The following is a 26,810-nucleotide window of genomic DNA, read 5'->3' as shown; positions in this document are numbered from 1 at the left end:
TATCATGGTGGACAGGCGCTCCACCCAATCAGCTTCAAGCATTCTGTTCATGTCCCTCCCTGGTTCTGAAAGAATTTGCCAGACACAGACCCAGATTGATGTGGAGAACTGGAGTTAGAGGGAGGGCTACACATCAATCTGGCTCTTGCCAGGTTAGAGAACTCCATCTGCCTCCAATTGAACTTCTTCAAATGTAATTTTATGCTTCTGTGCACCCACCTCTCCAAGTTGAACGGGCAAAATGTTCATTAAAATAGGGCGGCCTCAACCACGTCTCCACGTGCACCTATTTGCGCCGCAATCTTAGTGAATTCCGCACAGCAGGTAGAGAAACAGCGCCACCAAAAGATTTAGGGACGCATCTGGTTTACCACCATTTATTTCAGATCTTAGTGAATCTGCCCCACAGAGCGTGTGGATGATGAGCTTAATGTTTCCACAGGTATGGATGTGAAGGAGAATGACATTGCACAGCACTGAATGGCTTAATGCATGCATGTTAGGCCTTCTGACTGCTGCTTTTATGCACTTGGCACATTTGAATAATTCAGAGAACAGAGCAGTGACCTAACCACCGCCTGCTCCTCCTCTCTCTGCAGCACAGTCACACTCTCTGTGGAAAAACTTTACGTTTTTTAAACCTCAAAGTGCTAATCTAAAACAGTGTGTTTAAGCTAATCATCTCCTGTAAAGTGCTGTTCTAGAACCATCTGAGAGCCACTCTGAGCATGGAACGAGTTGCGCTCACATATTACCTAAATTATTTAACTTGTGTTTAAAACAATATGACAGTTTGTTTTTGTAAGTTGTGCAATACTGTGCGTCTGAGGGTTTGCGTGCATCTAGTAAACAACAGTATTTTCCTATGAACTTTCATATCAGAGGATGCTTCAGCTTGTAATAGAGAATTAATGGGCTTTTAAAAGGAGCCTAAATAATCTCCTACTGTCCATTGCTAAGTTTGCACACACGCACACATTAAAGCAAATGTAGACTCTGTCTTCTTGCTAGATTGGATTATTAGTCTACACTCGATGCAGGTGTCTACAGAGGATGGATCTGTTGATGAAGTTCACACAAAAGAAGGAACTGCGTCTCGCCGTTCTACTACCTGATATCATTTTGCTTTGATATGTTTAATTCATTGATTATTCATTTGGTATGTAATATGAAACACCCCTGAGAGACAATTTGCACAGAACAAACTACTGAACTAACGTGACAGCAATCGTAATTGACGGACCGTACCGCCCACATCGCCGCTTTTTCTATTTTAAATCTCTTTTTGCTGATATTTACGAGTATCTCTCCACTTCAGAGTTCTTCATCTTCTTCTAATTTGCACGTTGCATTTTCGGAAACAAGACCCCGACGTGTCGGTCCGTATAGTGTGAGAACATCAATCTTGAGCTGCGCACATTCGGACTCTGGAATTGAGTCGCACACTTTGAATTAAAGCTGAATACCATGACTGAAAACAATTGCACAGTGTCCTTAAAGGACAGCACGTGTGAGTGAGTTCTGTAGTGTGGCTCTTTTAGATAAAGCTCTCAGTTTTTTATGCTGTTTTGAAAAGCAGTAAAAGCAGAGACTCCTAAAACATGTATTTTTATACAAAATAAGCAATAAAATGATATATATATATAAATATATATATATCCAAATAGACAATATTGTAATTTCTTATATCCCTAAAATAGAAAACTACTCAATATATCTTGAATCTCGATATATCGCCCAGCTCTAAGTTGCAATGCAACAAAATCCCTGACAATGCTGTATCTTTACTAACCTTATGGGTATAAACATTTGGTCAGCAAATATGACTGCAGAAAAGCTACTGAAACATGTTTGGGTTTGTTTATTGCTCCGTGGTGCAAAATGCATTGTTGGGATGGAATCCTTGCAGTTTCAAATGCACATTTGTGCATTTGTGCAATGGTCACCAATCACCATTTATTAAACTTTATTCAAATATTAAGTTGGGGCATGCATGTAAATTCCACTCTGGACAATTTGTTAAGTAGTACAGGGCAGTGCTTGTTAGTCTTTTTAATACTAGACCAAAAATAAATATATTTATTGACTGTCCATACCATAACTTCAATTATGAATTAATAAGTAAAATCATTAAACGCCACACACCCCCAAATAAAACATTTTATTAGGTTTTCTTTGGTGTAATTTCGAGAAATTGAGGCAAATCCTTTGGGTAGCACTGATGTAAACATTAGACAGTGACGGTGTCATGGTGGGTGGTTGGGCGTGAAGCCGCAGTCCCAGCAGCAGTCCTGGCCCCGTGTGACTCACAGGGTTAACGAACCAGGCTAGTTGCCCCCTGATGCTCTGTGACCTAGATTGAGAAACGAAGGCAGGACTATAATCTCTCGTTTTACTCCCTTACTCTACGTCCCTGCTGAAAAAGCTGCAGAAATGTAAACTTTCCACCACCATTAGGCGTTGTGAAAAGATGCTCGGATGTGCACACATGCACTGCTCAGGCAGTACAAAACAATATCACGCTATGGTGCAGGAAGAAAAAAAAAGATCAACTCTGTAGAACCCATTCCCAATGGCTCCATGATGCATGCACGCACACACACTATGCTCAAAACAACAGCATGAATGGGGAACTGTAGAATGGGGTACAGTTAAAATATTGCATTGAAAAACTGTGAATATGAACTAGTGACAATATTCAGAATTGCAATAAAAACATGTTTTACAGACATTCATTGTTTCCTTTTTTTGTTTACTAGTTTAAAATTACACACAGCGGCTTCTCAGTTGGTAGGGATGTCCCGATACATGCCAATATTGTAGCCTTGCATATCGGCTGATACCGATATTGATCCGTTATCAGTATGAATCATACATACTTTTTTTTTTCTTCTCTCTTTTCTTTAATACAAAATAACTACTTATTTTGTAGTGTGGAATGTTAGAAAAGGCTTGATCTCAAACAGAGAACAATAGTCAGTAACAGTCGGTATGAGAAAAATTGACCCATTTAATATTAACCAATTGGTTAATTAATTAAAATTAATAAAAAATGAAGAGAAAAAAAAAAAAAAATCGGAAAATCCGGAAATTTGATTCCGATATCTGATTTCAGGCTAATATCGGACAGATATCCAATATTCATATCGGATCGGGACACCCCTAGTTACTTCACCATCATTTGTCATTTATATTTGGTTCAAGTTGGCAAACGTTGAAGGTAACACTAAAAAAGATGGCGAATGATCATCAGAGCTTAAATGCTAATAATAATACATTTCTCTGCATTACAAATCCAAAAAATGATTACAAAAAATGATTTTTATTATATAGTTAACATTAAACAATGATGCGATGTGAGAAGTTTTGTTTGTTAGTTTGTTTTGTTAAAAAAAAAATCATCTAGGAATCAAAATTACCTCAAACTAGTAAACAATCAATTCAATATTTTTAAAATGTGTGCTTTTTAAATTGACAATATCTCAAACAATAATATCGAAGAGCAAAATATACGTCTTTGCATACACACATGCTCATATGCATGCACATCCCCCATACACAGCATATGTCAGTTTGTGTAGTGTGCATTACAATTAGCATTAAAATCATCAATCGGATCCTATCAGAGATGTTAACTTTAGCCATTACTTTTTCAAAGAAAGAAATGTGCCGTCTACAGGAAAAGGTGAAAAATATCAACATATACGATAAATTGGAGCATTTTCATCACCACACACACGCACAGAATGAGCACTTGAAACAGTTGTAGTCTAATGCTCTGCATTCCAGTTCTGTTCAATCACCAAGTCTTTCAGCCTCTCAAAGAGTTTCTTTGTATCCTCAGAGCAACTGAGGTTAAAGTGGGCAGAGATGCTCGCTTTGTCCCCCCCCACACACACACACACACACACACACACACACACACACACGCACAGACACAGACAGAAAAAAGCCCAATTTTGCACGTTTTCCCGTGGCTTTAGGGAGAGTCCCATCTTTAGAACAATAATGAAGGGGATTGTGGTCATGTAAAGGATATCCATGCGAAAGCTTTAGACTAATTGGAGGTCCAGCTGCCACTTGGCTCGTCCCATCAACTTTGTATGACCGAGCAGACGGCAAATGCACTTTATCACACCGAAAGTTCGGGATCCAGTCGCATGAGCATCTGGACAACACCCAAACCTTTTCATTAGCACGAGAGTCGCGTCTGAGATAGAGTTTCAAATAATGCTGATGTCCTCTAAGGTTTAGTCCCCAGCAGAGAAACAAGGGGTATATCCTCTTACGCTGCACAAGTCTCATTTAAAAGACTGGACAGCCAAGAGTAATGGCTTCTTATTTTCTGCCGTTAAGACATTTTAACAAACAAAGCGAGTAAAAATAAGTAGAAGCAGTGAAGTTGACTTGTTGCTTTTTCCACAAAATACACACAACAGAAATATTCAGGAGCTTCAACTTATTTCTGGAATATATAAAACTAATTATATTATCTATATCCGATCCTCGTAATAATTCCAGCAAGATTAATTTGGTCATATTTTTGAATAGTAGGTTTAAGGGCCCATGTTAAGCTAAATGGACTGGTGGTCGTGTTCGGTCACATAGGGTCGTTTGCACACAGCGTTCTTGCTCTCCCGCTGCAGCAGCCACAGCTATTATAGCCCTGGAGTATGCAGCTTTAACCACAACGGTGATAGCAGGATTCACAGTGCAGGGAGAATGAAGCAGAGGAGGACAAATATAAAAGAATACATCGTTGAAAATGTTCTTTTTCTTCACAATAACAGATTATCTTCATCTTTGATACATGGATTATGTAAATAGATCCGATGGATCTCTTGCATGCACCGCGTCCCTGTTTTTGTTTCACTTTCACTTGTTACCACTAAAACGACCGTACATATGTCATTTCTTTAAGAAAAAAACTTAGTTTTCACTGTTGGATCGGACTCGGACGAGAAAATGCGGCTGATCCACAGTCCAACTGTGACACGGTTATTAAATTACTCGCCGTTCATGTGACTGTTTACTGCAAGACCTGTGCACATGCCTCTGCGTACATCTGTGGAACCAAACAGTAGTGTGCTTGTCTTCTTGCAGTCTCCAAGCCGTCTTCTTCTCATTCTTTTTCATTTTTGGGCTATTGGGACACCTCGCCAAGCCGTCGAGAACGCACACCAGCGTCATTTGACATCACGTCTGCAGAACTGTCTGCTGTTCTGGGGCCGTACAAAATGTATCACACAGTCTGTTCAAGGCAATAGGGAGAAATGTGTGTGGGCTCATTCTCCTTGGTTTGGAGCGCTCCATCAACCACTTGCATTAAAAGACTTCAAATGAATGTTCATTTTTCCACAAATCCTGCCCTATGCTCCTTTAACATATCTACATTCTCACCTATCCTTACATAAAATGTTTTGCTTCAGGGTAATCAGCTATGGAGCATGCACATGGATGCTAGCCTCGCTCAACTTATTTAGTCTTTAGCCGCCCCGTCCCCCGGCCTCGTCTCGTATCCTCATCCAAATCCGCTGATGTAGCAGTGTTACAACTGCTGCCTTCAATACTTGAATGATGCGTGATTCTTCACAAAGAATCCAGATCTGCATCATATAGCGCTGAATTGCTGAATTTCAGCTCATCCGTTAAATGAGTCGAACGTAGAGGGAACATCCAATCTTACATTATGCAGCCTAATTATCACCCTCTGATTAGAGTCTATTATTAACCTCAGCACACACTTGGCAGCTCAATTAGTACCACCAACACAGAACATATTCTACGATTTGTTTAAAACACAAGTAGAAAATGGACGCAAATTCAAGCATCACCTTCCTGAAATTGGAAAAGGAAAAGGAATTTACCCTCACCCATAATTTAGGAGAATATCACATCTTCACCTTCACCGTTAAACAGGCCGTTAAATGTGTGGCAAGCGTTTGAAAGACATAAACAGATGGGCTCTTTAATTCAGCCTGCTCGTTCCCGCAAGATTTGACGTGAATGGAGTTTACCGTTTCGACTCAAAAAATATACAAATATTTACTAGATTGAACTCCTTACATTTTTTGACATGAATTTTGACATTCCATGATTCAGTAATCATTAAAAAAAAAAAAAAAAAATGAAATTGGAAACTAAAAATTGGAGGCTCCAAATAGGCCTGAAGGACGATAAAATTAAAAAAAAATTGCTGGATGATATATTGTCCCACAAATTACTGACAATAAATTATATTATATTTTTAAAAAATGTTTAAAACCAAATTAATCACTAATGCAATGATATATCAAAATAATGCACGACAAGTGCACCCTTTCAAATGTATTTCTTATGAGTACTTTTTATTATCTTTGTACTTGGAATGTCAAAGGCCTTTAAACATCCTTAATAAATAAAACAAACAAAAAACAATCAAAAATAAAATAGATCCAAGTCTTTGTTAGAAAACTGCACTTCAATAAAAATCACAGTCAAAAACATAACAGACCCTGTCACTGTTAAGAAAGAAACACTCCAATATAAAACCACACACAACCAAAATAAGAAAAAAAACGCCTTATGAAGTCTCGAGAAAACAAAATTGTACTTCAAGAAATATTGAACACTTAGGCACAGAAGTTTATAGTAGCACATTACTTACTGTAATATTACCTAACTGACAATCCAGTGAGGACATCTGAAACCACATTCACACAATGTGTTTGTGGCTTTGTTGACATGAAGACGGCGTTGTTCAAACATACAAAAACTTGCAGCTTTTGTCATCTCTGAAGAAATCATTCAGCTTGGTTTTAGTGGCTTTGTATCATTAATCATTGTCCTTTCAGCAGACCGACGTTGAAACAACGTTGAAACGACGTGATGGCCTGAAGTTGAAAAGACGTCTTTGGCGGGTGCAGAATGAAAGTTTTTACAACGTCTGGACGTCCGAAAACAACGTATTCTAGACACCCCAAAAAGACGGATAAGAAAGGTGGCCCATGGTGGGTTTAATCCCTAGACCTCATGGTTTCAAGCACTCTTCCTTAGAGTACTTGTGATACAAAAATGTAATCTCTATGTAAACCTGTGTTAAATGAAGATCCGGTCAGATGACTCAGTCCCTCTGATAGACCTCTAGTTGTACACAAACAGCTAAACCTGTCTTTGCACCAGAGCCTTTCCAGATTTGAATGCAGTCATAATAATCTGAACCCTCCCAACAACACATTAAAAGTACACTTTTCAGTCACAGGATAAAATGATCACTAGTTGTTGAATGGGATAATTGTCAAAAATGTACATATTTGTTCATCAAGTTAAACCATAGTGTGTAAGTGTGTGACATTGTCCCAAAAAAGACATGTGAGGCATTTCCGTGTCATGTTGGGAACCTATTTTAAATAAACAGAGAGTGGAAGAGAGAAAAAAAAGCCATGTCAGATTGTTTTTTCTGTTTCAGAACATGAAGTTATTTTTCACAATCACTGAAGATTGGAGGTCGTCCATTATTTACACATGAAAGTGAAAATAAATGGGAAAATAATGTCTTATTTGCAAATACATTGGATGTAACCTAAACTCAGGAAGACTTAAACTAAAGTGCTGCATGTGGAGGGACAAGATTTCATAATCAGAATGTTTTATTGCCATTGTTTGGAATTTGCTTTGGCTTACAGGTGCTTAAAAAAAGGTGCAAACAATAGAATAGAATAAATTAAATAAAAATAAGACATGCAATAATACGTTCTTGATAATATTATAATATATATACTAAATAAATGTAATATAATAATATATACAATAAACCTGTCGTCAGTGCAGGTTATTAAGGGCATGATTTAGAAAGTGACCCAGATTATAGCAGTTATAAGGTGTCAAGTTTGCAGAGAATGTAAAATGACAGGGGTTTGAGGCAGTGAGTCACATGGTGTTCATAAGTCCAACAGCAGAGAAACTGTTGTTATGGCTAGAGGTTCTGGTCCAGATGGACTGTAACCTCCTGCCCGAGGGGAGGGATGAGGGTGAGAGGGTTTTTATCCTTTATTTTCCAAACTGGGAGCCGAAATGGAAAAGAAAGAAGTTTCCACCAAGTTTCTCCTACAAGGTAGGTTTCACCACACCTACAGTACATCATTGGCTGGTCCAGGTTATGTTTGCAAGATGGCAAAGTCAAATGCATCATTAATGAGCTATAGCTTATCTTTGCTTCAGCTGTCTATGTGAAGCACAACATGACATTCACCCAGGGGCACCTGAGAACAGCACAGCACCCATCAACTCATGGCACAGTGACTCACTGTGAGGAGAAGACTTGCATAACCATCCTCTCCATGATGCTTTTCTTTTTATCTCCTGGTGTTCATAAAGCAAACAATCCACTTCATCTGCTGCTGGTTCAGGGCTCTGAGAGTCTGGGTGCTGGAGAGATCACAGCATCTTTCAGAGTCCACTATGATGGATGAGACTGTACAATGACAGGGCCTACACAGGAAGCCACACTTGACCCATTTTTTGGGTCAGGAATCTGAGATTTACACCATGTGAATGTGGATGATAGAAAGTGGAATAACACATGGCAGATTAAAGATCACACATGCCCCACTTGTACTAACGATCATATTAATCCTAGTGTGCAACAAAAGCAACAAGGACATCAGATGTAGAAATAGGAACCTGACAGAATTGAGGTCAGTGTAATTTGTCATGTGTTGTGATCGTGTCTCCATGGTCTGCTCTAGAGGCATCACAGTCTCACGCATTGAGACAGTTTAAACCCATCTCCACACAAACACGTCTCATGTGTTACCGAAGCCGCTGAGGGGACGCCTACCTTCGGACAGCTCCAGATCCAGCTCGGCCAGCTGGTCCCTGACCTCCTTAGGCAGAGCCGACAGGTCGACGCTTCGGTCGGCCATCGTGGTGCACCCTGTGGGCCGTTTGCGGGAGCTCACGAAGGCCGAAAAATAGACTCCAGCTCTCTGACAACGGAGCAAATCAAGACGTGTTTACTCCATCCCTGGAACTGCCGGACACCGCCATGACTGTGGGAGATGTGAGCAGCAGCTCAGCGGAGAGAACTGTCAGTCAGTGGATAGGTCGGTCACGTGACCGCAGGACTATGGCACTACGTGGAGCTGCAGCGTGCTCTCTGCTGCCTCTGCCGTTACTAATGCACAGGACTCACTATTGTTCAAGACTCATTAGTACGCAGGAATCATTAATGCACAGGAATCATTAATGCACACGACTCATTAATGCACAGGAATCATTATTGTACATGACTCATTAGTGCACAGGGATCATTAATGCACACGACTCATTAATGCACAGGAATCATTAATGCACACGACTCATTAATGCACAGGAATCATTATTGTACATGACTCATTAGTGCACAGGGATCATTAATGCACAAAACTTATTATTGTACAAGATCCATTAGTGCACAGGAATCATTATTGTACAAGACTCATTAGTACGCAGGAATCATTAATGCACACGACTCATTAATGCACAGGAATCATTAATGCACACGACTCATTAATGCACAGGAATCATTAATGCACACAACTCATTAATGCACAGGAATCATTATTGTACAAGACTCATTAGTGCACAGGGATCATTAATGCACAAAACTCATTATTGTACAAGACCCATTAGTGCACAGGAATCATTATTGTACAAGACTCATTAGTACGCAGCAATCATTAATGCACACGACTCATTAATGCACAGGAATCATTAATGCACAGGAATCATTATTGTACAAGACTCATTAGTGCACAGGAATCATTATTGTACAAGACTCATTAGTGTACAGGAATAATTAATGCACATGACTCATTAATGCACATGACTCATTAATGTACAAGACTCATTAGTACGCAGGAATCATTAATGCACACCACACATTAATGCACAGGAATAATTAATGCACAAGACTCATTAATGCACATGACTCATTATTGTACAAGACTCATTAGTACGCAGGAATCATTAATGCACACGACTCATTTATGCACAGGAATCATTAATGCACACGACTCATTTATGCACAGGAATCATTAATGCACACGACTCATTAATGCACACGACTCATTAATGCACAGGAATCATTATTGTACAAGACTCATTAGTGCACAGGGATCATTAATGCACAAAACTCAATATTGTTCAAGACTCATTAGTGCACAGTAATCATTAATGCACATGACTCATTAATGCACAGGACTCATTATTGTACAAGACTCATTAGTGCAAATGAATCATCAATGGACATGACTCATTAATGGACAGGACTCATTATTGTACAAGACTCATTAGTCCACAGGAATCACTAATGCACAAGACTCATTATTGTACAAGATTCATTAGTGCACATGAATCATTAATGCACAGGAATCATTAATGCACACGACTCATTAATGCACAGAAATCATTATTGTACAAGACTCATTAGTGCACAGGGATCATTAATGCACAAAACTCAATATTGTATAAGACCCATTAGTGCACATGACTCATTATTGTACAGGCTCATTAGTGCACAGGAATCACTAATGGTCAGGACTCATTACTGTACAAGACTCATTAGTGCACATGAACCACTAATGTACATGACTCATTAGTGCACAGGAATCACTAATGTACAAGACTCATTAGTGCACAGGAACCATTAATGCACAAGACTCATTAATGCTCAGGACTCATTATTGTACAAGACTCATTAGTGCATAGGGATCATTAATGCACAAAACTCAATATTGTATAAGACCCATTAGTGCACAGGAATAATTGATACACAGGACTCACGATTGTTCAAGACTCATTAGTACGCAGGAATCACTAATGCACACGACTCATTATTGCACAGGAATCATTAATGCACACGACTCATTAATGCACAGGAATCATTATTGCACAAGACTCATTAGTGCACAGGGATCATTAATGCACAGGACTCATTAATGCACATGACTTATTAATGCACATGACTCATTAATGTACAGGCTCATTAGTGCACAGGAATCACTAATGGTCAGGACTCATTACTGTACAAGACTCATTTGTGCACATGAATCACTAATGCACAAGTCTCATTAATTCACTAATACACAGGACTTAGTAATGCACAGGAATCACTAATGTACAGGACTCATTAATGCACAGGAATCACTAATGCACTGGACTTATTATTGTACAAGACTCATTAGTGCACAGGAATCATTAATGCACAAGTCTCATTAATGCACTAATACGCAGGACTTAGTAATGCACAGGAAACACTAATGCAGAGGATCTAATTCATAAAATGCGAACTCTTTTTCTTTTAATGTAATTTAAGGTTTTTTGCAAATAAGGCTGTTTTTGCAAGTCTTAGAGTGCTTGATTAGGTCTTTCATGGTATGTTTACACCAAACGCCTAGCTGCGCTAGGACGAGAGTCGCTTTCAGCGCTACTTTCATCTCTCCCGTGCCCAGTTTGACCACCTGTTGACCCGCATCGGCACTCACATCTCCTACCAGGACACCAACTACAGGCGCTCTATGCCAGCAGAAGAGCGCCTGTCCATCTGTCTCCACCTTCAATTAGTGGGTTTTTTTTCCTCATTTTTCGGAATACGTCACTGTTGGGTAGCGCTCCTGATTGGTCGACGTGCCGCGATTTGCCCCAAAAGTTCAACAATCCCAACTCCAGCGTCGGCCGCGCCGGATGCACGTCAAAAGCTTGAATTCTCTATATCAAAGGTCAACATTACATGTAGTGCAATCTTCTTGCAACAATATGAATAGTTTATGACTGCAATGAAACAAATACATGATTATATTGTTTGATTGTGACTATCACCAGCCCTTCCAAACAGTAAGTAAAACTTTATTAGAGGGAAAAATAAAAAAAGAGAGAGCATACAACCTGGTGAGGTTGTGGTAAGACACAGTAGAAGGAGATTGACACTGAGCTATTTTGGTTGTATTGAAAATGATGCTACTATTGTAAATATTGTGTTGAGAGTGTAATCTTTTCAACCAGTCTGGTGACAAATGGGGAGAGATTACAGAGGGTGACGCAGCACCCTGCTTAAGTATGATGATGGCATAGAGGAATTATAGAAGGAGAGAGTGGGTGCTTACACCAGAACTGATAGTTGGGATCATCATGTCTAATGTTAAGCCCAATACAAGCTTATCCCAAAGCATAAGGTATGCCAGTGTATCCACAACCAATGTGTGTGCAAGAGTTGCCGCCATGAACCAAGACAACGCCCCAGGGTGAGAGGAAGACCCCTACTCCCACGCACACACACACACACACACACACACACACCTAAGCAAGACCCAGGGAGCTGAGGACCCAACGCACCCCACCTCTGCCCCGCCCCCCACCCATGTCCCAAGGGAAGGGTCCAGGGAGCTCCCGGCCCAAGACCCCAGCACTATGACCACAGACAGCCCGCCATACCAGTTTGCGGCGCAGGCAGCTCCAAGAGGTCGTAGACGTAGACCACAGCACACCATTGTGGGGTGGGGGGAGGGGGTTGTGAGCCCGGCCCATCCATATGCGGTGGGCCACCAAAGAGGATAGATGATGAGGAGGGGCACACAACACCATTGGCCCCAGGACTGCGCCGAGCAGCACGTCCAGAAACCCACAACAGCAGCACACCCTGAACCTTACTGCCCCCACAATGCACCATGGCACTTTCCATCCAACAAGCACAACAGGGTAAGATCTAGGGCTCCAAGCCTGAGACCCCAAACCAATCAGCCAATCAGGAGTCAGCATACACTTTTACAGTTGATGATGTCACATGTTCTTTTTAGGAGCCAATCAGGAGTCTGCATTTTCCTCTGCTGTTGATGATATTCACGTTCTTTTGATGTCAAGGATTCTCATTAGCAGCCACTTATTTTTGTGCTTTGCCTCAAAAGGATCTACAGAAACTGTTTTCAGACAAAGATCAAGAAACTTTCCTGAACTGAGTTATACTTAACAGATTCACCATGAGTCAACGACAGTTCATTGAAGCCTTTGACCATTACCAAAGGTCAAAGCTGCATTTTGTGCAGATAGTTGCTGATATGTCAATTAAGCCTCGGAACATAAAAATCCTCCAAGAAGCAGGTGTGATTTCCCAGTTGCGTCCTCTCGTGTATGAAATGGTTCCCAGCATCCAGCACAATGTAGTTTTGGCTCTGGGTCGCCTGGCAGACCACAATGAAGAACTGGCTATGATTGTGGTGCAGGAAGACATCCTGCCTCAGTTGGTCCAGTCTATTCCTTCACAGAAGCGGTCTTATAAGAAGGCTGCAGTGTTTGTGCTGCAAGCTGTAGCCAAATACTCCCCTGAGCTGTCCCAGGCTGTGGTCGACTGTGGTGGGTTGAATGCTTTGGTCCACTGTCTGGAGGACTTTGACCCCGGGGTAAAAGAGGCTGCTGGCTCGGCTCTGGGTATCATCGCACAACACAATGCAATGCTGTCTCAGGCTGTGGTGGATGCAGGTGCAGTCCCTCTGCTAGTGTTCTCCCTACAGGAGCCTGAGATGGCTGTCAAACGCATCGCAGCTTCCACGCTCAGTGAAATCGCCAAACACACACCTGAACTGGCTCATGTGGTGGTGGACACTGGCATCCTTGCACACCTGCCACAGATGATCTGCAGCTCAAATGCCAAACAGAAGAGGCCGGTGCTGTCTGTTCTCAGTCAGATCAGTAAACATTCGGCAGAGCTAGCTGAGATGGTGATCATAGCAGATATTTTCCCAGCAGTCTTGGTCTGCCTGCAAGACCCGGATGATTATGTAAAGAAAAATGCTGTCACACTGCTGAAGGAGGTGGTCAAACACAGTGCAGATTTGTCTCAGGTGATTGTTAACTGCGGTAGTGTGCCGGAGGTGGTGGACTACCTGTGTAAAAGCCATGGACACATGCAACTTCCCGGGATCATGTTGCTGGGATACGTTGGAGGTCATAGTAAAAATCTCGCTATGGACGTCATCCGCGCAAAGGGATTGCAACAGCTGGCTATCTGTCTGTCAGAGGACAATGAGCAGCACATCAAGGCGGCCACAGTATGGTCAATTGGTCAGATCGGACATCACACACCAGAACACGCCAATGCTGTGGCCACTGCAGGCCTACTGCTTAAAGTGCTGCAGCTCTACATGCAGGTGAGCAGCTCGGAGGACCTGCGGATCAAAAGTAAGAAGACTCTGAAGAACATCTTGCTTAAGTGTACTCACCTGCCCAGTTTAGAGCCTCTCCTCTACAACACTCCCAGCAAGATCCTCAAATATGTGCTCGGCCAGTTCAGCAAGATGTTGCCTCATGACAACAAAGCTCGCCAAACGTTTGTAACGAGCGGTGGGTTGAGAAAAGTACAAGAGATGGATGCTGAGCCCGGCTCGGCTCTGCAGGAACAAATCAATGCCATAAACAGCTGTTTTCCAGAGGAGATAGTCCAGTATTACTCACCTGGCTATTCAGAGATATTATTGGAGCGCTTGGAAAATTATAAACCAAGTAAGGTGGACCCTTCCACTGAAGAAACGCAAGACCAGCCAGACCGGCAGCACCCAATGGTAGCCCAAGCCCAAGAAGACCCAAGCCACACCCCCAGGGCCAAACCTCCCCACCAATTGCTCCAGAGACCCCAGGCTGAGAAGCGGCGCTCCCCCCCTTCAAAACACCTACACCCCAACACCCAACAGGTAGCACCGGTGGCAAGCCCCTCCACCGGCACTCAGAAACACAAGGCCCCATAGAGCCCTTAGAACCAACTCCTACTCTGGCCCCCAGCACGGTGAGCCCGGCGATCATCAAGGGCAGGTCCCCTGGCGGCCGCTTGACAATCCAGATTTACGGGCACAGCCCGCCCCACCAGACTCGGAAGGTCCCCAGCCCAGCCCGCCTGCAGCGGCTCCCTGAGGGTGCTCCACCAGCATTGGATATCCCCGTAGGCAAGCCACTAATAAAGGCCCCCATATTGCATATTTATTTATGTAAATATCTTAATAAAATGACTTGACCTTTGAACTTGTACAGTTTCACACTATAGCACTGATCAGTCAATCACTATTGTTTTATTTCTTTGGAATGAACGCACATGGAGAAGTTTTAAGCAAGTTACAAAATGATAGATTAGTGTACGGTTTTTCCTCTGTCAGAACAAGAGATAAGCATAATGCTTTTTTCCGTCGCCCTTTCCGGCATGCAAAAGGACAAAAAACAAAAAAAAAACAATGATGTGATTTTGCTCTGAATGTCAAAATGAATTTCTGTGATTGCAACCATGTCGGAAATGACCTGAATAAATAAATAAATAAATAAAAGAAGTGAACACAGTGTCATTTTCAACTTCTTTGCTGGTAGATGGTCTACTGCTTCCCTGCTGTAGCTGCTTAGAATAGAATAATAACAGTTTTTGTAATAGGCAGCCTATTTTTTAAGGTTGAATATGGCCTATTAAGGTAAATACAAGATTACTGCAAGTCTTGTAACATAGAAATAACTTGTTGGTATAAATTAATATAATTAGCTAAAATATTTTAATGCCTATTTTAGTACAGCCAGACCATTTTGTGTAGTTAAAATAAAACATGGACATCTTTTAAGATATTTCAGTGACACTAGAGGAAAAGTTCAACCCTAAAATCTGAGCTTTAAAATGCCCTAAACAGTGAACATGACTCTTGACTCTGACCTGTTTGTCATTTAGCAAATAAATTACTGCAAGTGTTAATTTGTAGCCCAATGTAAACCTACACAATAGCCTACTAAATATTAATTTTAAGTAATTATACTTTTATCGCTGCACCATAGAAAGTCTGCTTGTTAGCTCTATGACTGTGTGGTTTGGTAACATCACAGCCAAAGAAAGGAGAGCTTTTCTTGCACTTTATATTTTTATTACTTCATTGTTGTATTGTTTTAAGTAGGCTATATGTGTGTTTTAATTGCCTGGTTTCATAGTGTCAAATGTTTTCCTTTGTGCTTTTACTGTGTTAATTATAATTGTCTATTTTGGTGTCGTTGTCTCTGGTGCACACTGGTGTATTTCTGCACAAATATTCCAATGTGGGGTTTTTTTTTTTTAACTGCAAATGGCAAATAAATTGAACTTGAGTTCAGCTCATGAAAAATGGGAGAAAAAACAAAAGCGTAGCATTTATATTTTTGTTCAGTGTATATTCTACTTCTGTTTTTCAAAAGTGTTGCTTAATACTAAAAGACACGGGTCCTTTGTGTAAACTTTCCAGCGACCCACATTCCCAATTGCAAATGCAGTTTGTCTACTTAATACAGTATATTGCCTCCTAGAAATGTAAACTAAAAAAACAAAAAACAATCAAGGCCAACAGAATGGCTTAGATCAATCGATACATGAACAAATAAATGACAGTTTGCAGTGCAAACGGCCATGCAAGTTATGCAGCATTCTCACAGTCTATCAGGAATTTTAATTTAAAGTAAAGAAATATTATCAGTGCTTAGATACTGAAAACCTCTCTAAGAAAAATAATAATAATAAATACACAGTTGGATGTTTTAAAAAAGCATTGTTTGTGGAAGCTGGTGGCAAATGATGGGTTTTACGAGGACATTTTTGGGAATTTCTGTATTTTTCCTTGGAATGCCTAATCACAAGCTCCATTGCAACTTTAAAAAACTGCACACAATGTCTCATTATATATTAATTTACATTATTTTATTTTATGTTCATCCAAGACTTTCTAGCCATTCGTTGAGACTATACACAGGCCTGAGAATTTAACAAACTTGTTCATACAGATATATCCCAAGACATGTTATCCACATAGTTCAACCATTCATAAACACACAAGACATCTATCCTATTCACAAGTTAAAGGGATATAATATCATATGATGGAAAAAGACATTTCCCACAAAGCAAAATAACACTGTACAACAAGAACATGTAATAAAACACTGAGTGAGGAGGGCAAAAAAACATGATAGTCTTGGAAGTACAATGCTGTATAAAAGAAACAATCTGTGTCTCAGAAGAAGCACCACACACAGATATGAGCGCTGCTTTCAGATACAAGACCAGGACATTTGTCACTGTACAAATGTGCACTAATCACTTATTCTACTCATCTTCACATTGGCTTTGGTCACCTCACAACTTTAGCTTTCCAATGAAATAGACCAAACCTTTTCTCAGCAGCTGGGCTACACACATTAGCTAAATGCAAGTACGATGATATTCAATAGAAAAATATATTGCACAACTCTTTTTTTTCTCCACTGAAATGCCTGGGTATAGGACTGAAGATCTGTTAGATTCTCATTCAGAACAGGAACCATTTTAAAGGTGGTCTCTTGAGGACTGAGGGTAAAACCTGACATTCAAAGAAAACTGCATGAATAAACCTACAAGAAGGGTGATAGCAGGATAAGTGACTCATAGTGGCTTTCTTAATCACACGCCATGTGATCAATACACTTGGAGACATAACAGTGTTCTGAGTGGGATCTAAAATATGGGTTAAAATAACATCAGGCACACAATCATTGGTAAACAGTCAACAGTTGGCTGTGCAATGAATAAATCATTTTAAACACAGGACAAACTAAAAGCACAGATTATATTAAAAGGAAAGAACAGGTTTAAGAGTAAACAGGCTGTCTCATTGCCACCAGACGTTAAATACACATCTGCAAAACTGTGATCAATTATTTGTAGAGGGCATATATTTTCTTTACAATTAAAAAAACTACAGATATGGTAGAGTGAAATATTTTAGCCTGGAGGACTAATAAAGACAATTACTTCACAGTAAGTGGAAAGAAAATGGCCTAAAGCTGCTATTATGAGGGAAATATATACCCAGACAACTCTGATGCAGACTTATCATTCATAGTGTACATCCAAGGATAAAACCTGTTACTACTGGCACTACTGAACAAGACAAGACCCCAAAGCCTGCAGAGTCATTGTCCACAATATGTTATTCCTATATACAGACCAAAGGACGTTATAGGAGTGGAGGGATGAAGGAGACACTGTGCCGCATCTTTGTGTGATTATCATTGGCGGTGATGTGATGGGGCTTCAGGGAGAAACTTAGTCTATTCCTCCTTTCCAAACAAAGAAGAAAAACTTTGCACCAGTCCGGCCTTCTATTCCCCCTTTAGTTTATTCTGTTTCATCTTAAGCTGGACTGTGGATGCGTCGCCATGACTACCCTTCCGGGCTGGCCCGATCCCATGCCGGCCAATACCGACATGGCCACCGCCTCTGCCGCACGGACACTGAGGCCATTGAAGGTGGCTGCTGGGCTGGAGGCTGAGGCGTTGGGCGACGGCAGAGGTTGGATGACTGCTGCAGGAGAGCCGATGGGTTGGGTCGACTCTGTGGAAGTTTCCTCTCCTCCTGCACCTCAAGAAACAAAAAAATGTTTTATTTAGAGGTAAGCAAACAAAGGTTACGCTGTAAACAAATGAGATAAAGTGAAATCTATAGAGGCGGACACTGAACTATGTGTAATAGCCACCTAAGAAAGCTGCTTTCTTCTGCATTAGGGTGACGGGGCAGTCTTTGTGGGCCAGGAGGAGATGCTTTAGCTGGGCCACTTCATTCCTCAACAGGGAGACTTCATTCTGCCAACAAAGAAGCACACCAGTCATTCCCAGCATCAACTTTCCTGTCATGTTACAGAACACTGATCCGTTAACGTGCTAATACAGCTCTGATATACACATTCCTCACCGTCAGTGACACATTCATGTTGGCCAAATCATCCGCCTTCTTTTCCAATGAGTTGACCCAAACCTTCCGCTTCTGCCTGCAGCGGGACGCGGCGGCCCGGTTCCGCTCTAGGAAGCGCTGCCTTCTTTCGTCGGGGTCCATCTCTGCTGCTCGCCTCCGACGGCCCCCTGTTGGCTGAGCAGGGGAGACCTGGAGAATCAGGAAGGGGCAAAGGTGGGCGGCTTAAAAATATAGATATGTTTGGTGTTGAAACATGTTTGTTTTTAATGACGGACTGTTTTAAACATTCCCTTTATATCATTTTAGCCATTATGACTTGTGCTAAATTTACCAATTTTACTGTGTTTTCTAATACATTCTCTTTGCATCAAAATCAATGTTGTTATAAATCATTGACCCATTCAAGCCTGTTATAAACACATCTCACATATTCCACTTTGCAAGTCTTTTAAAACGCTTTTTTTAAAAAAAATTTTTGTTGCATATTTTGTGTTTAACCTATGAGAAAAAAAAACAGGTGTTCCTTTGACAAAAAGGACCTAAAACGTACCAAAATAACAAAAACAATATCAATGGTTGGCTCTTAAGTTGATGAAATGATTTAGTGTTGAAAGTAAAAGAAAAAAATCATAAATTACTTATTTTAACACTAATATGAGGCTGGAAGTTTAAGTGCGAGTTGTTTTTTTTTTAATAAACTGCCATTGCTCCAAAAATAACAATGCATCAAAAAGGTATTGTTATGAATAATTGACTTATTCAAGGCTGCAATAAACTCTTTTCAAATCTTCCATTTTGCAACTAATTTAAAAAAATAAATAAAATAAATGAATATTATGTTATGTTTATCCTCCTAGAAAAAAAACCCCAGGTGTTCCTATGACAAAAATGGCTTAAAAACATACCAAAATATAAAGAATACAAATTAAATTTGAAGCCGTGGAATTGGAGTGCAACGGAGCAGCAGGTGCAGTTCTCTCTCTGCGATGAGCATATAACTGTATAAAACACTCGTTTCTTTTCGTGAATACACTGAATTTATTCAATTATCTATGCTACAAAATAAATAAATGTAAGTGCTGTAACTTGAATGGACTTAAAAACCAATTTTTTTCTCCAAATGTAATGTACTCCATCTGTCCCTCTCACACCACAAATCTGCTCAAAACAAGCACCTTAGCAAAGGCCAGAAGCCTATTGTCCTATTCATTTAAAAATGGGCTACAGATCATTGTGTAGAAGGTCAGATCTGTGTCTGGTGGTGCGCTGTGTTGCGCAAGCTCAGACGGGGCATATGTGCACATCACACAGCTGGTCATAACTGCTTTGAGGCTGACACTCGCCATCAAGGCTCTGGCAAGAGTAGTTGACGTTGGTGTAAACTCTAGAACCATTGCCTCTGTTGCTCTGAGGAGGAGCGTGCATCTGCAGGTGCACGCAATCAGCCGACCACAAAGGAATGCTCCGACTAGCGCCAAGTGAGAAGAAAGTAGAGCCACACAGGCAAAACCTCATTCACAAATTACACTGCTTTTCCCCACACAAGCATTAAACATTTTGTTCTTTTCATTTCCCTGATTACCATCTGCCCTTGGAATGTGAGAATTGTATATGTAAAAACAGGTACCGCACACAGTTCCAGGTTTGATCAATTTGACTGCACATGCTGCATTAATGCATTTGCCCCCCACACCCCGAACAATTTGCGCCAAAGCTGATCTGCCCAAAACGCATATTTATGAGAGGCTAACATGTTAAAAAGATTACACTAGTTATTCACAGACACAATCAGGGTTTTACTTGCTCTTTCTTATCCGTCTGAATGCTTGAAAGTCAACTACAGTCACATATGGTTAATATTTAACATTTTGCTAAATAAAATACTAATTTATTAAGAAATACGACTTATTTTCTTTTAACTCGAAAGTTCAGAGTGTTTGCAGAGTGTTTCAGCACACTCTCTCTCTCTGTGTGTGTGTGTGTGTGTGTGTGTGAGTTACGTCAGTTGTCAGCCTTAGAGTCCTGTGCCCGATCGCCCCTGATAAACCTAACGCAGTGATTTGACAACTTTATGGCGTTTATTATTTCTTACTATTAAAAACTGGCTGAGATGTCTTATATTTTAAACTTTATTGTGTTGTTTATTCGCTCTCCCCACCGTAGCCAGCGCTGCTCCACAAACGTCCATTTATTACCAGTATTTGATTTGTATTTAAACAATCAGCAATCTTGTTATATATATATATATAAGGGTGCGTTCACTTTCCCCACATTATCTGAAGCTGGTTTTTGAATGTTCAGTGGCTGTTACAGTTCATTCAGTCCGCTGTAGGTCTGACTGTCAGTAATATTCTTTCACTGGACACGTGTGTGTGTGACTGACTAAAAAATTCACACAAAGTGCACCGTCACATTGGCCGCACCCTCAACTTTAAATGAAAAAAATAGCGACCTATAAGCCAGGAAATATGGTACAGTGCTGTTGAATGCCACGTGTTGTACCTGGGGTTGTGCGGGGGATGGTGCGTCAGAGTTCTGTGAGGGTTGTTGACCTTGTTCCTGCCGCTGAGGGACAGCTGGGATGGATCCTGATCCTCCACCAGCCCCATCCTGTGACCCAGGGCCCTGATGGACTAGGGCTGCCTTCAGCCGCTTTAAAACCACAAATATGACACGTTCATGTAAGTCCCAAAATCTTACATAGAAATAACTGATGTGACACACAGCACAACCCAGAAAGTCAGTGATACCAATAAGATCAAGAAGTAACAGTATGTGTATTACCATCTTGGTTTCAGAGTGAATACTATAGCCCGATGGAGAGGATGAAGCACTACTTGGTCCTCCAATAGGGGGACCTGGAATCCCAGGAACGTTTGGTACTGGGTTCACTGGCCTAGCAAGCTGCACAATGCAACAAATATTCAAAAAGGAGGGAAAATGTGCATATGTAGCGAGGTAGATATTGTCTTTGTAAAGTTTTTAAAGATTTCACAGCAACTTACAGATATAACTGAGGTCATCTGCACAGGACTGGGTAGGAGGGGTACAGCCTGCCCATTGGGTAGATGCCTCACCAGTGGATATGGGCTACAGGGAGAACTGTTGCAAAGAATGGTCCACAGCAGTGTTATCAGAGACATGAAGAATTCCATATGAGTTCAAAACAAATAAGCTGCTGACAAAGGAGAGGTGCAGGACAAGAACAAGTATTTTATTATTTACCTGTGAAGAAAGAAGATGATATTAAAATCAATGTATTTCTTTAGAATTAATTAAAAAAAACATGTTTATGTTAGGTTGGCCTAATTTAGAGTAGTTTGATTTAATTTTGGCATTTTATTTAATTCATAAATGCAGATATCTAAAAACAAAGCCGTGTTTGTCACTTTTCTAAATGAGTTAGAAATTTTTTTAGAATAATATTAAGTTGGTTCATTCTAAACCTGCTGCCATGATTTCACAAATTATTGGAAATTTGTGTTTTAAGTGATATTGGTTTTAGTTTATTTTCTGTTTGGTTTTTGATTGTCAAGGTTGTTTATTGTGTTTTGATCAGTTTTTGTATATTTGATAAAAATGATTTTTTAATCTTTGTCTTTTTTTGTACTACTTTATTTGCATAAATTCAAAAATAGTGCCAATTTCTAGCTTTTGCTTTAGCCTGCAGATATGGATTTAAATGAAGTGTCTGCTTGTAAAAATGAAAATCTGATAAAAATGGAATGTAAAGACAGAGTGAAAGGAATGATTGAAATTGTGGCAATAATGAAAAACCTGTTCTGGGTGTTTTTTCTGTGTTATGAATCCTTAAACCCACATAAACTGAAGCCTGTATAGTCACCCCTGCCCAATATAGGATGATTTATGCTGATCTAATCAGAGAAGCCGTGGAGGCTTAATGTGAAAAGTAAAGAATAAAGCATTGCAAATTAGCCTGACTGTGTGTTCTTATATAAATGTAAGTATTTAAAGTTTATATATGTTTTTAATTAATTATTTATTCATTATTAAGTACAAATTGTATTATTTTTAATTAGTATATCATCATTTCAGTATCTACAAGTATTTAATGAAAGAAATCCTTTGTCTCTGCTGGTAAACGGACAAATCCATCCGACAAGCATGTTACGATTGTGGATGTCTAAAGAACGGACGCAGACAGGCTGTGTCTCATGTGTTCACCGGCTGTGGCTGTGCACACACATTAACAGAACTGGGGAGTGTTACACAAATCACTACATGAAGCATTCGTGCCCCCAGGGGGAGCTGTTACCCTAAAACTAAGCATTCGTCTTAGGTCCTTTTTTTTCTTTTTCTTTGTACAATTAACAATAAAACACAGCACATAATAGGAATATGTACAATTACAATACTTTACAGATGTCTAAAGGTTGTTTACATTCAAATATCAGTATGTGACGTCGCAGAAGCTCCGTCGTGAAACTTGCGAGTGAAAAAAGTGACGTAGTCCACGTGCATTCACAGAACCGATCACGTTTACCGTACGGATTGTGTAGTGACAGATACATTAGTGGCAGCAGCTTCAGCCCAAACATTCCACAAGAGTGGAAGCCAGTGGAGTTCTTCTAAAGAACAAAGTGAGATAAAAACAAAAAAAAAAATGAAACACTCTGTGTGGCCTTTACAAGCATGGCTAGATGTTTGATTTCTGAGTGGTTTCCTTTGTTTAATTCTGCATTTAGTGATTTTTTCTGACTTTACTTCTCTGGAGCATTAACAGCAGCCTTTCAGAAAACTTAGGATTTGTGTTAATCCTGATTCAGTGCAAATATTGTATTCATTAATATGGGGCTTTGATGAACTGAGCTGCTGTGTTTGGTGCTGCTTTGGATTTGAACTGTGACTATGATCTGAGACGTTGCTGGAAACAAACTGCTGACCATCACACACTCACAGAGGTTTGGTTCTGCTGCTGAAAATGGAAATACTACATTTTCACTACATATTTCAAATATTTTTTTTTTTTTAAAAATATCCTCCTTGACGGGATTTACTTTAACTATACAAACCCCCCCAAATCTGTTTTTTTGGGTAAAGAAAATAAGATAATTCAAATCACGATAGTCGTTACTATCGAATTGCAATATCTAATAAATTAGAATCAAAACATAAATCAAATTGGTACCCAAGTATCTTGATTAAAATGAAATTGGGACCAAAGTAGATCATCCCAGCCCTAAAACATATGACTCTGGTGTTTTGTTTCTTGGTTTTACTGAAAGGACAGAAAAAAGGCAGCTGGAGGCCTGTAGGAATGCAGATAAGTGAAGAATAGCAGTCACTTAGCGCAATTAGCCTGACAAGTGTGGCGTCTAGTACTGTACTTTACTGGGAGCGCAGAATCTAGAATGATGTGGATATAGAAGCTGAGCAACATGTGATTCAGAGAGGTGATTCACACAAACTGGTTTTGCTGAGTGATATTCGTCCAGTCTGATGTAACACAACACTAATCAGAAGATAATTTCTAGAAGTGGCTCTTGATGAGCAAACATCAAGCATTACACTGTGCGGAATAGAAAAATGAAAATACCCAAGCTGCCTGTTGGAAGGCGGAGCTTGCGTGATGACAGAGGTTGGAGATGGTAACGTCGGGTGGAGGGGCTCATTGCTCATGTGAAGGGGAAGAGAACCGGGACGCACAATAGTTGGTGTAGGAGCTGAACTGACTGCAGGCTTTGTGGAAATCTCCTAGTGAAAAACAAAAAAAAAAAAAAAAAATCAATGATAATTAATCCTTATATTTGGTTTGACTGACAGCCCAAAACCTCTTCCACTGCCTCTTACTCTTGAATCTCCGCTGTCGTCTGACATGCTGGATGAGGAATTCGGACTCTCAGGAGATGAGTCCACTTGAAGAGGCCCCTCATCTTCTTCTTTTACTTCACAAGGTGTTTGCAAAGGTGGAGCCTTCAAGCAGATACATAACGACAGGACAAAAACAGTCAGCTAATACTACTAGAACTTAAAATACATGGATAAGTTTAACTAAAAAGGGAAGCCAAACTACTTACTGTGTGAAAATTAAAAAACAAAACAAAATGTCAATATTCACTGTTTTTCCCTCACCGGGTGTTTTGTCCTGTGTTCTTCCTCGTGTGCTTTGCAGAACTCCTGTTCAAAAGAACTGGCCAGCTCATTAAAAAGGCCAACCTCCTCACAGTTTTTCAGGAAACGTGTGGGTGTGGGTGTTTGGTCTGAGGGGAAAAAAGGTTATTTTTTTTTTCTTCTACTAATTATTTGGTCATTAACTCAAAAACAATTTTTCACAGAGACACAAATATACTGTATAAACACAGACGCACAGGAGATTTGAACATTTCTCTTTTGATACCTGCAATAATCACTGAATCTGTTCGGGCCGGACCAAATTTTAACGTCATTTCATGCTTGTGTTTGTGAACTGAGAGGTGGTCTTCATTTGTGAATCGCTGCAAGACAAGAGACCCCAGCATCAAGATAATGTACACATCAGAGGGATTTGTGGAAGGATGGCGTTTTGAACATATTTGGGCTCAATAATTATAATCACTTTAATGATGAATCAAGAAAGGCATTACCTGCCCACATCCAGGGGCGGTGCAGACAAAAGGTCGGTCATCCCCCATGTCAACCAAGGGTTCTGCAAGAGTGCAGCAAAATCAACCATCAATAGTACTAGGCTTAAAATATATTACTAGTAAAAACTCAAACCTCCACTAGTAATAGTAGTAACACTAAATTGTCTACTTATTAGACAGTAAACATCTCACTAGAAGTACCAGTGACACTTTTTGCTTCACTAGTGAAGTCTATTCGCACACTACTAAACCAAATTTGAGCACTAAAAGAGTTTAACTATGGTTGATAATATAACTGATATTAAATGTACTGTATGCACACACGGCTCTCCATAGCACTGCTGGTAAACTAACCCCAGAAACAGCAGGTGAAGAGGATGGACAGTGTCCGAGTACCGACCAGAGACATTCTACACATGCAACATCATCGGCTCTGACTGCAACTGTCTCAGAAGACACCCCAGTGTGTCCATTATAGACTGTATCAACGCACAGTAGTTGACCGGTTGTCCCCCAGCAGAAGCTCTTGTTTTAGCTTTATGGGAAATGGGCCTCAGAATCGCACATTAAGGCCATTAAGCTTTCAAAAACATTGCATATCAAAATGCTGACAGGTGTGTCATCATAAAGGACGTTGTTGGTGATGGTCTAACGAGTTAATCACACATTCTGACGCAACACAACATGATTTTTTTTGTTGTTCTTGGCAAAATAGCAGCCACTTACACATCTCATTTTAGCTAACGGATGCTAAATGCTAATCGCACAGTGGCAGCTCCCTAAAGTTAGCCTCAGTGCTAACACGCTAATGCAAAAACAGCGCAATGCTCGTCAAAAAAAGCGACGTTCCCTTAAATGCAAAACCTGATGAGTACAAATAGTTACACATCTCTTTTATGGTAAATAATTAAACATACAAACTCACCTACCTTTAGAATTGCCTCTAAACACCCTCCCAGCTCCAGACGCTTCTGTTGCTGCCGTTGTTGACACTGACACTTCCATCAGGCAAATATCGCGAGAACTGGATGGCACCTGGCGTAGTATTACGTAACGGGATTGACGTATGAGTGAAAACGTAAACAAGACGTTCTGCCCATTGACAAGTTAACACGGGTAACACCAAGTTCACACATACTATTGTGCGCTAAAAAGTCTGTATTTATTACTTTTTTACTTAAATGAAAAAATGTTAATATATACAGTATATGCAATTAAACCAAGTAAAATTAAATTACAAAAAATAATTTAATAATAAATATAATTATATGAATTACTATAATTATATAAATATTATTAAAATTATATATTAATAATTATATTATACATTATAAAAAATGATTCCATTTAATATATATATTAATGTTGTGTTTATGTATAATAAAATTTCTAAAAAAACTGAAACTTTTTTTTTTTAATGCAAACCATGCTTACACAACTTTTGGATTCACTAACCCCTTTTGGAAGTGGACAATACCTCAAGATTTGGTATGTATCCGATG

The 26,810-nt window shown here is 40.0% G+C and overlaps 2 protein-coding genes and 1 pseudogene across 5 annotated transcripts in view; 1 reads left to right on the top strand and 2 right to left on the bottom strand.

The window, feature by feature from the left end:
* Positions 1-9,088, bottom strand: part of dip2bb (disco-interacting protein 2 homolog Bb) — a 60,045-nt gene extending 50,957 nt beyond the window's left edge. For both annotated transcript variants that reach the window (XM_028446523.1, XM_028446525.1), the window contains exon 1: positions 8,819-9,088. In XM_028446523.1, the coding sequence (XP_028302324.1) occupies positions 8,819-8,903 (85 nt within the window). In that variant the 5' untranslated portion in view covers positions 8,904-9,088. The remainder of the gene's footprint in view (positions 1-8,818) is intronic.
* Positions 9,089-12,878: 3,790 nt separating this feature from the next.
* Positions 12,879-14,965, top strand: LOC114463189 (sperm-associated antigen 6 pseudogene; annotated as a pseudogene).
* A 1,567-nt stretch (positions 14,966-16,532) lies between these two features.
* On the bottom strand, positions 16,533-26,316 carry atf7b (activating transcription factor 7b). 3 transcript variants are annotated; one of them, XM_028446548.1, is made up of 12 exons: positions 26,238-26,316; positions 25,309-25,370; positions 25,083-25,179; positions 24,818-24,945; positions 24,536-24,658; positions 24,282-24,439; positions 21,730-21,826; positions 21,509-21,628; positions 21,227-21,376; positions 18,725-18,913; positions 18,510-18,615; positions 16,533-18,394 (listed from the first exon to the last, which is right to left on the bottom strand). In XM_028446548.1, exons 1-12 carry the CDS (start codon positions 26,311-26,313, stop codon positions 18,162-18,164), a joined length of 1,539 nt encoding a protein of 512 aa, XP_028302349.1. In that variant the 5' UTR covers positions 26,314-26,316; the 3' UTR covers positions 16,533-18,161. The 3 variants fall into 3 exon arrangements, with proteins under 3 accessions (XP_028302349.1, XP_028302350.1, XP_028302352.1); XM_028446549.1 differs by having other exon boundaries at positions 16,533-18,388; XM_028446551.1 differs by having other exon boundaries at positions 26,234-26,306.
* Positions 26,317-26,810: the final 494 nt, after the last annotated feature.

Source organism: Gouania willdenowi, chromosome 5 (assembly GCF_900634775.1).
Source record: "Gouania willdenowi chromosome 5, fGouWil2.1, whole genome shotgun sequence".
Classification (NCBI taxonomy): domain Eukaryota; kingdom Metazoa; phylum Chordata; class Actinopteri; order Blenniiformes; family Gobiesocidae; genus Gouania; species Gouania willdenowi.
The sequence above is the reverse complement of the archived record's forward strand: the minus strand, read 5'-3'. Positions and strand labels throughout refer to the sequence as shown.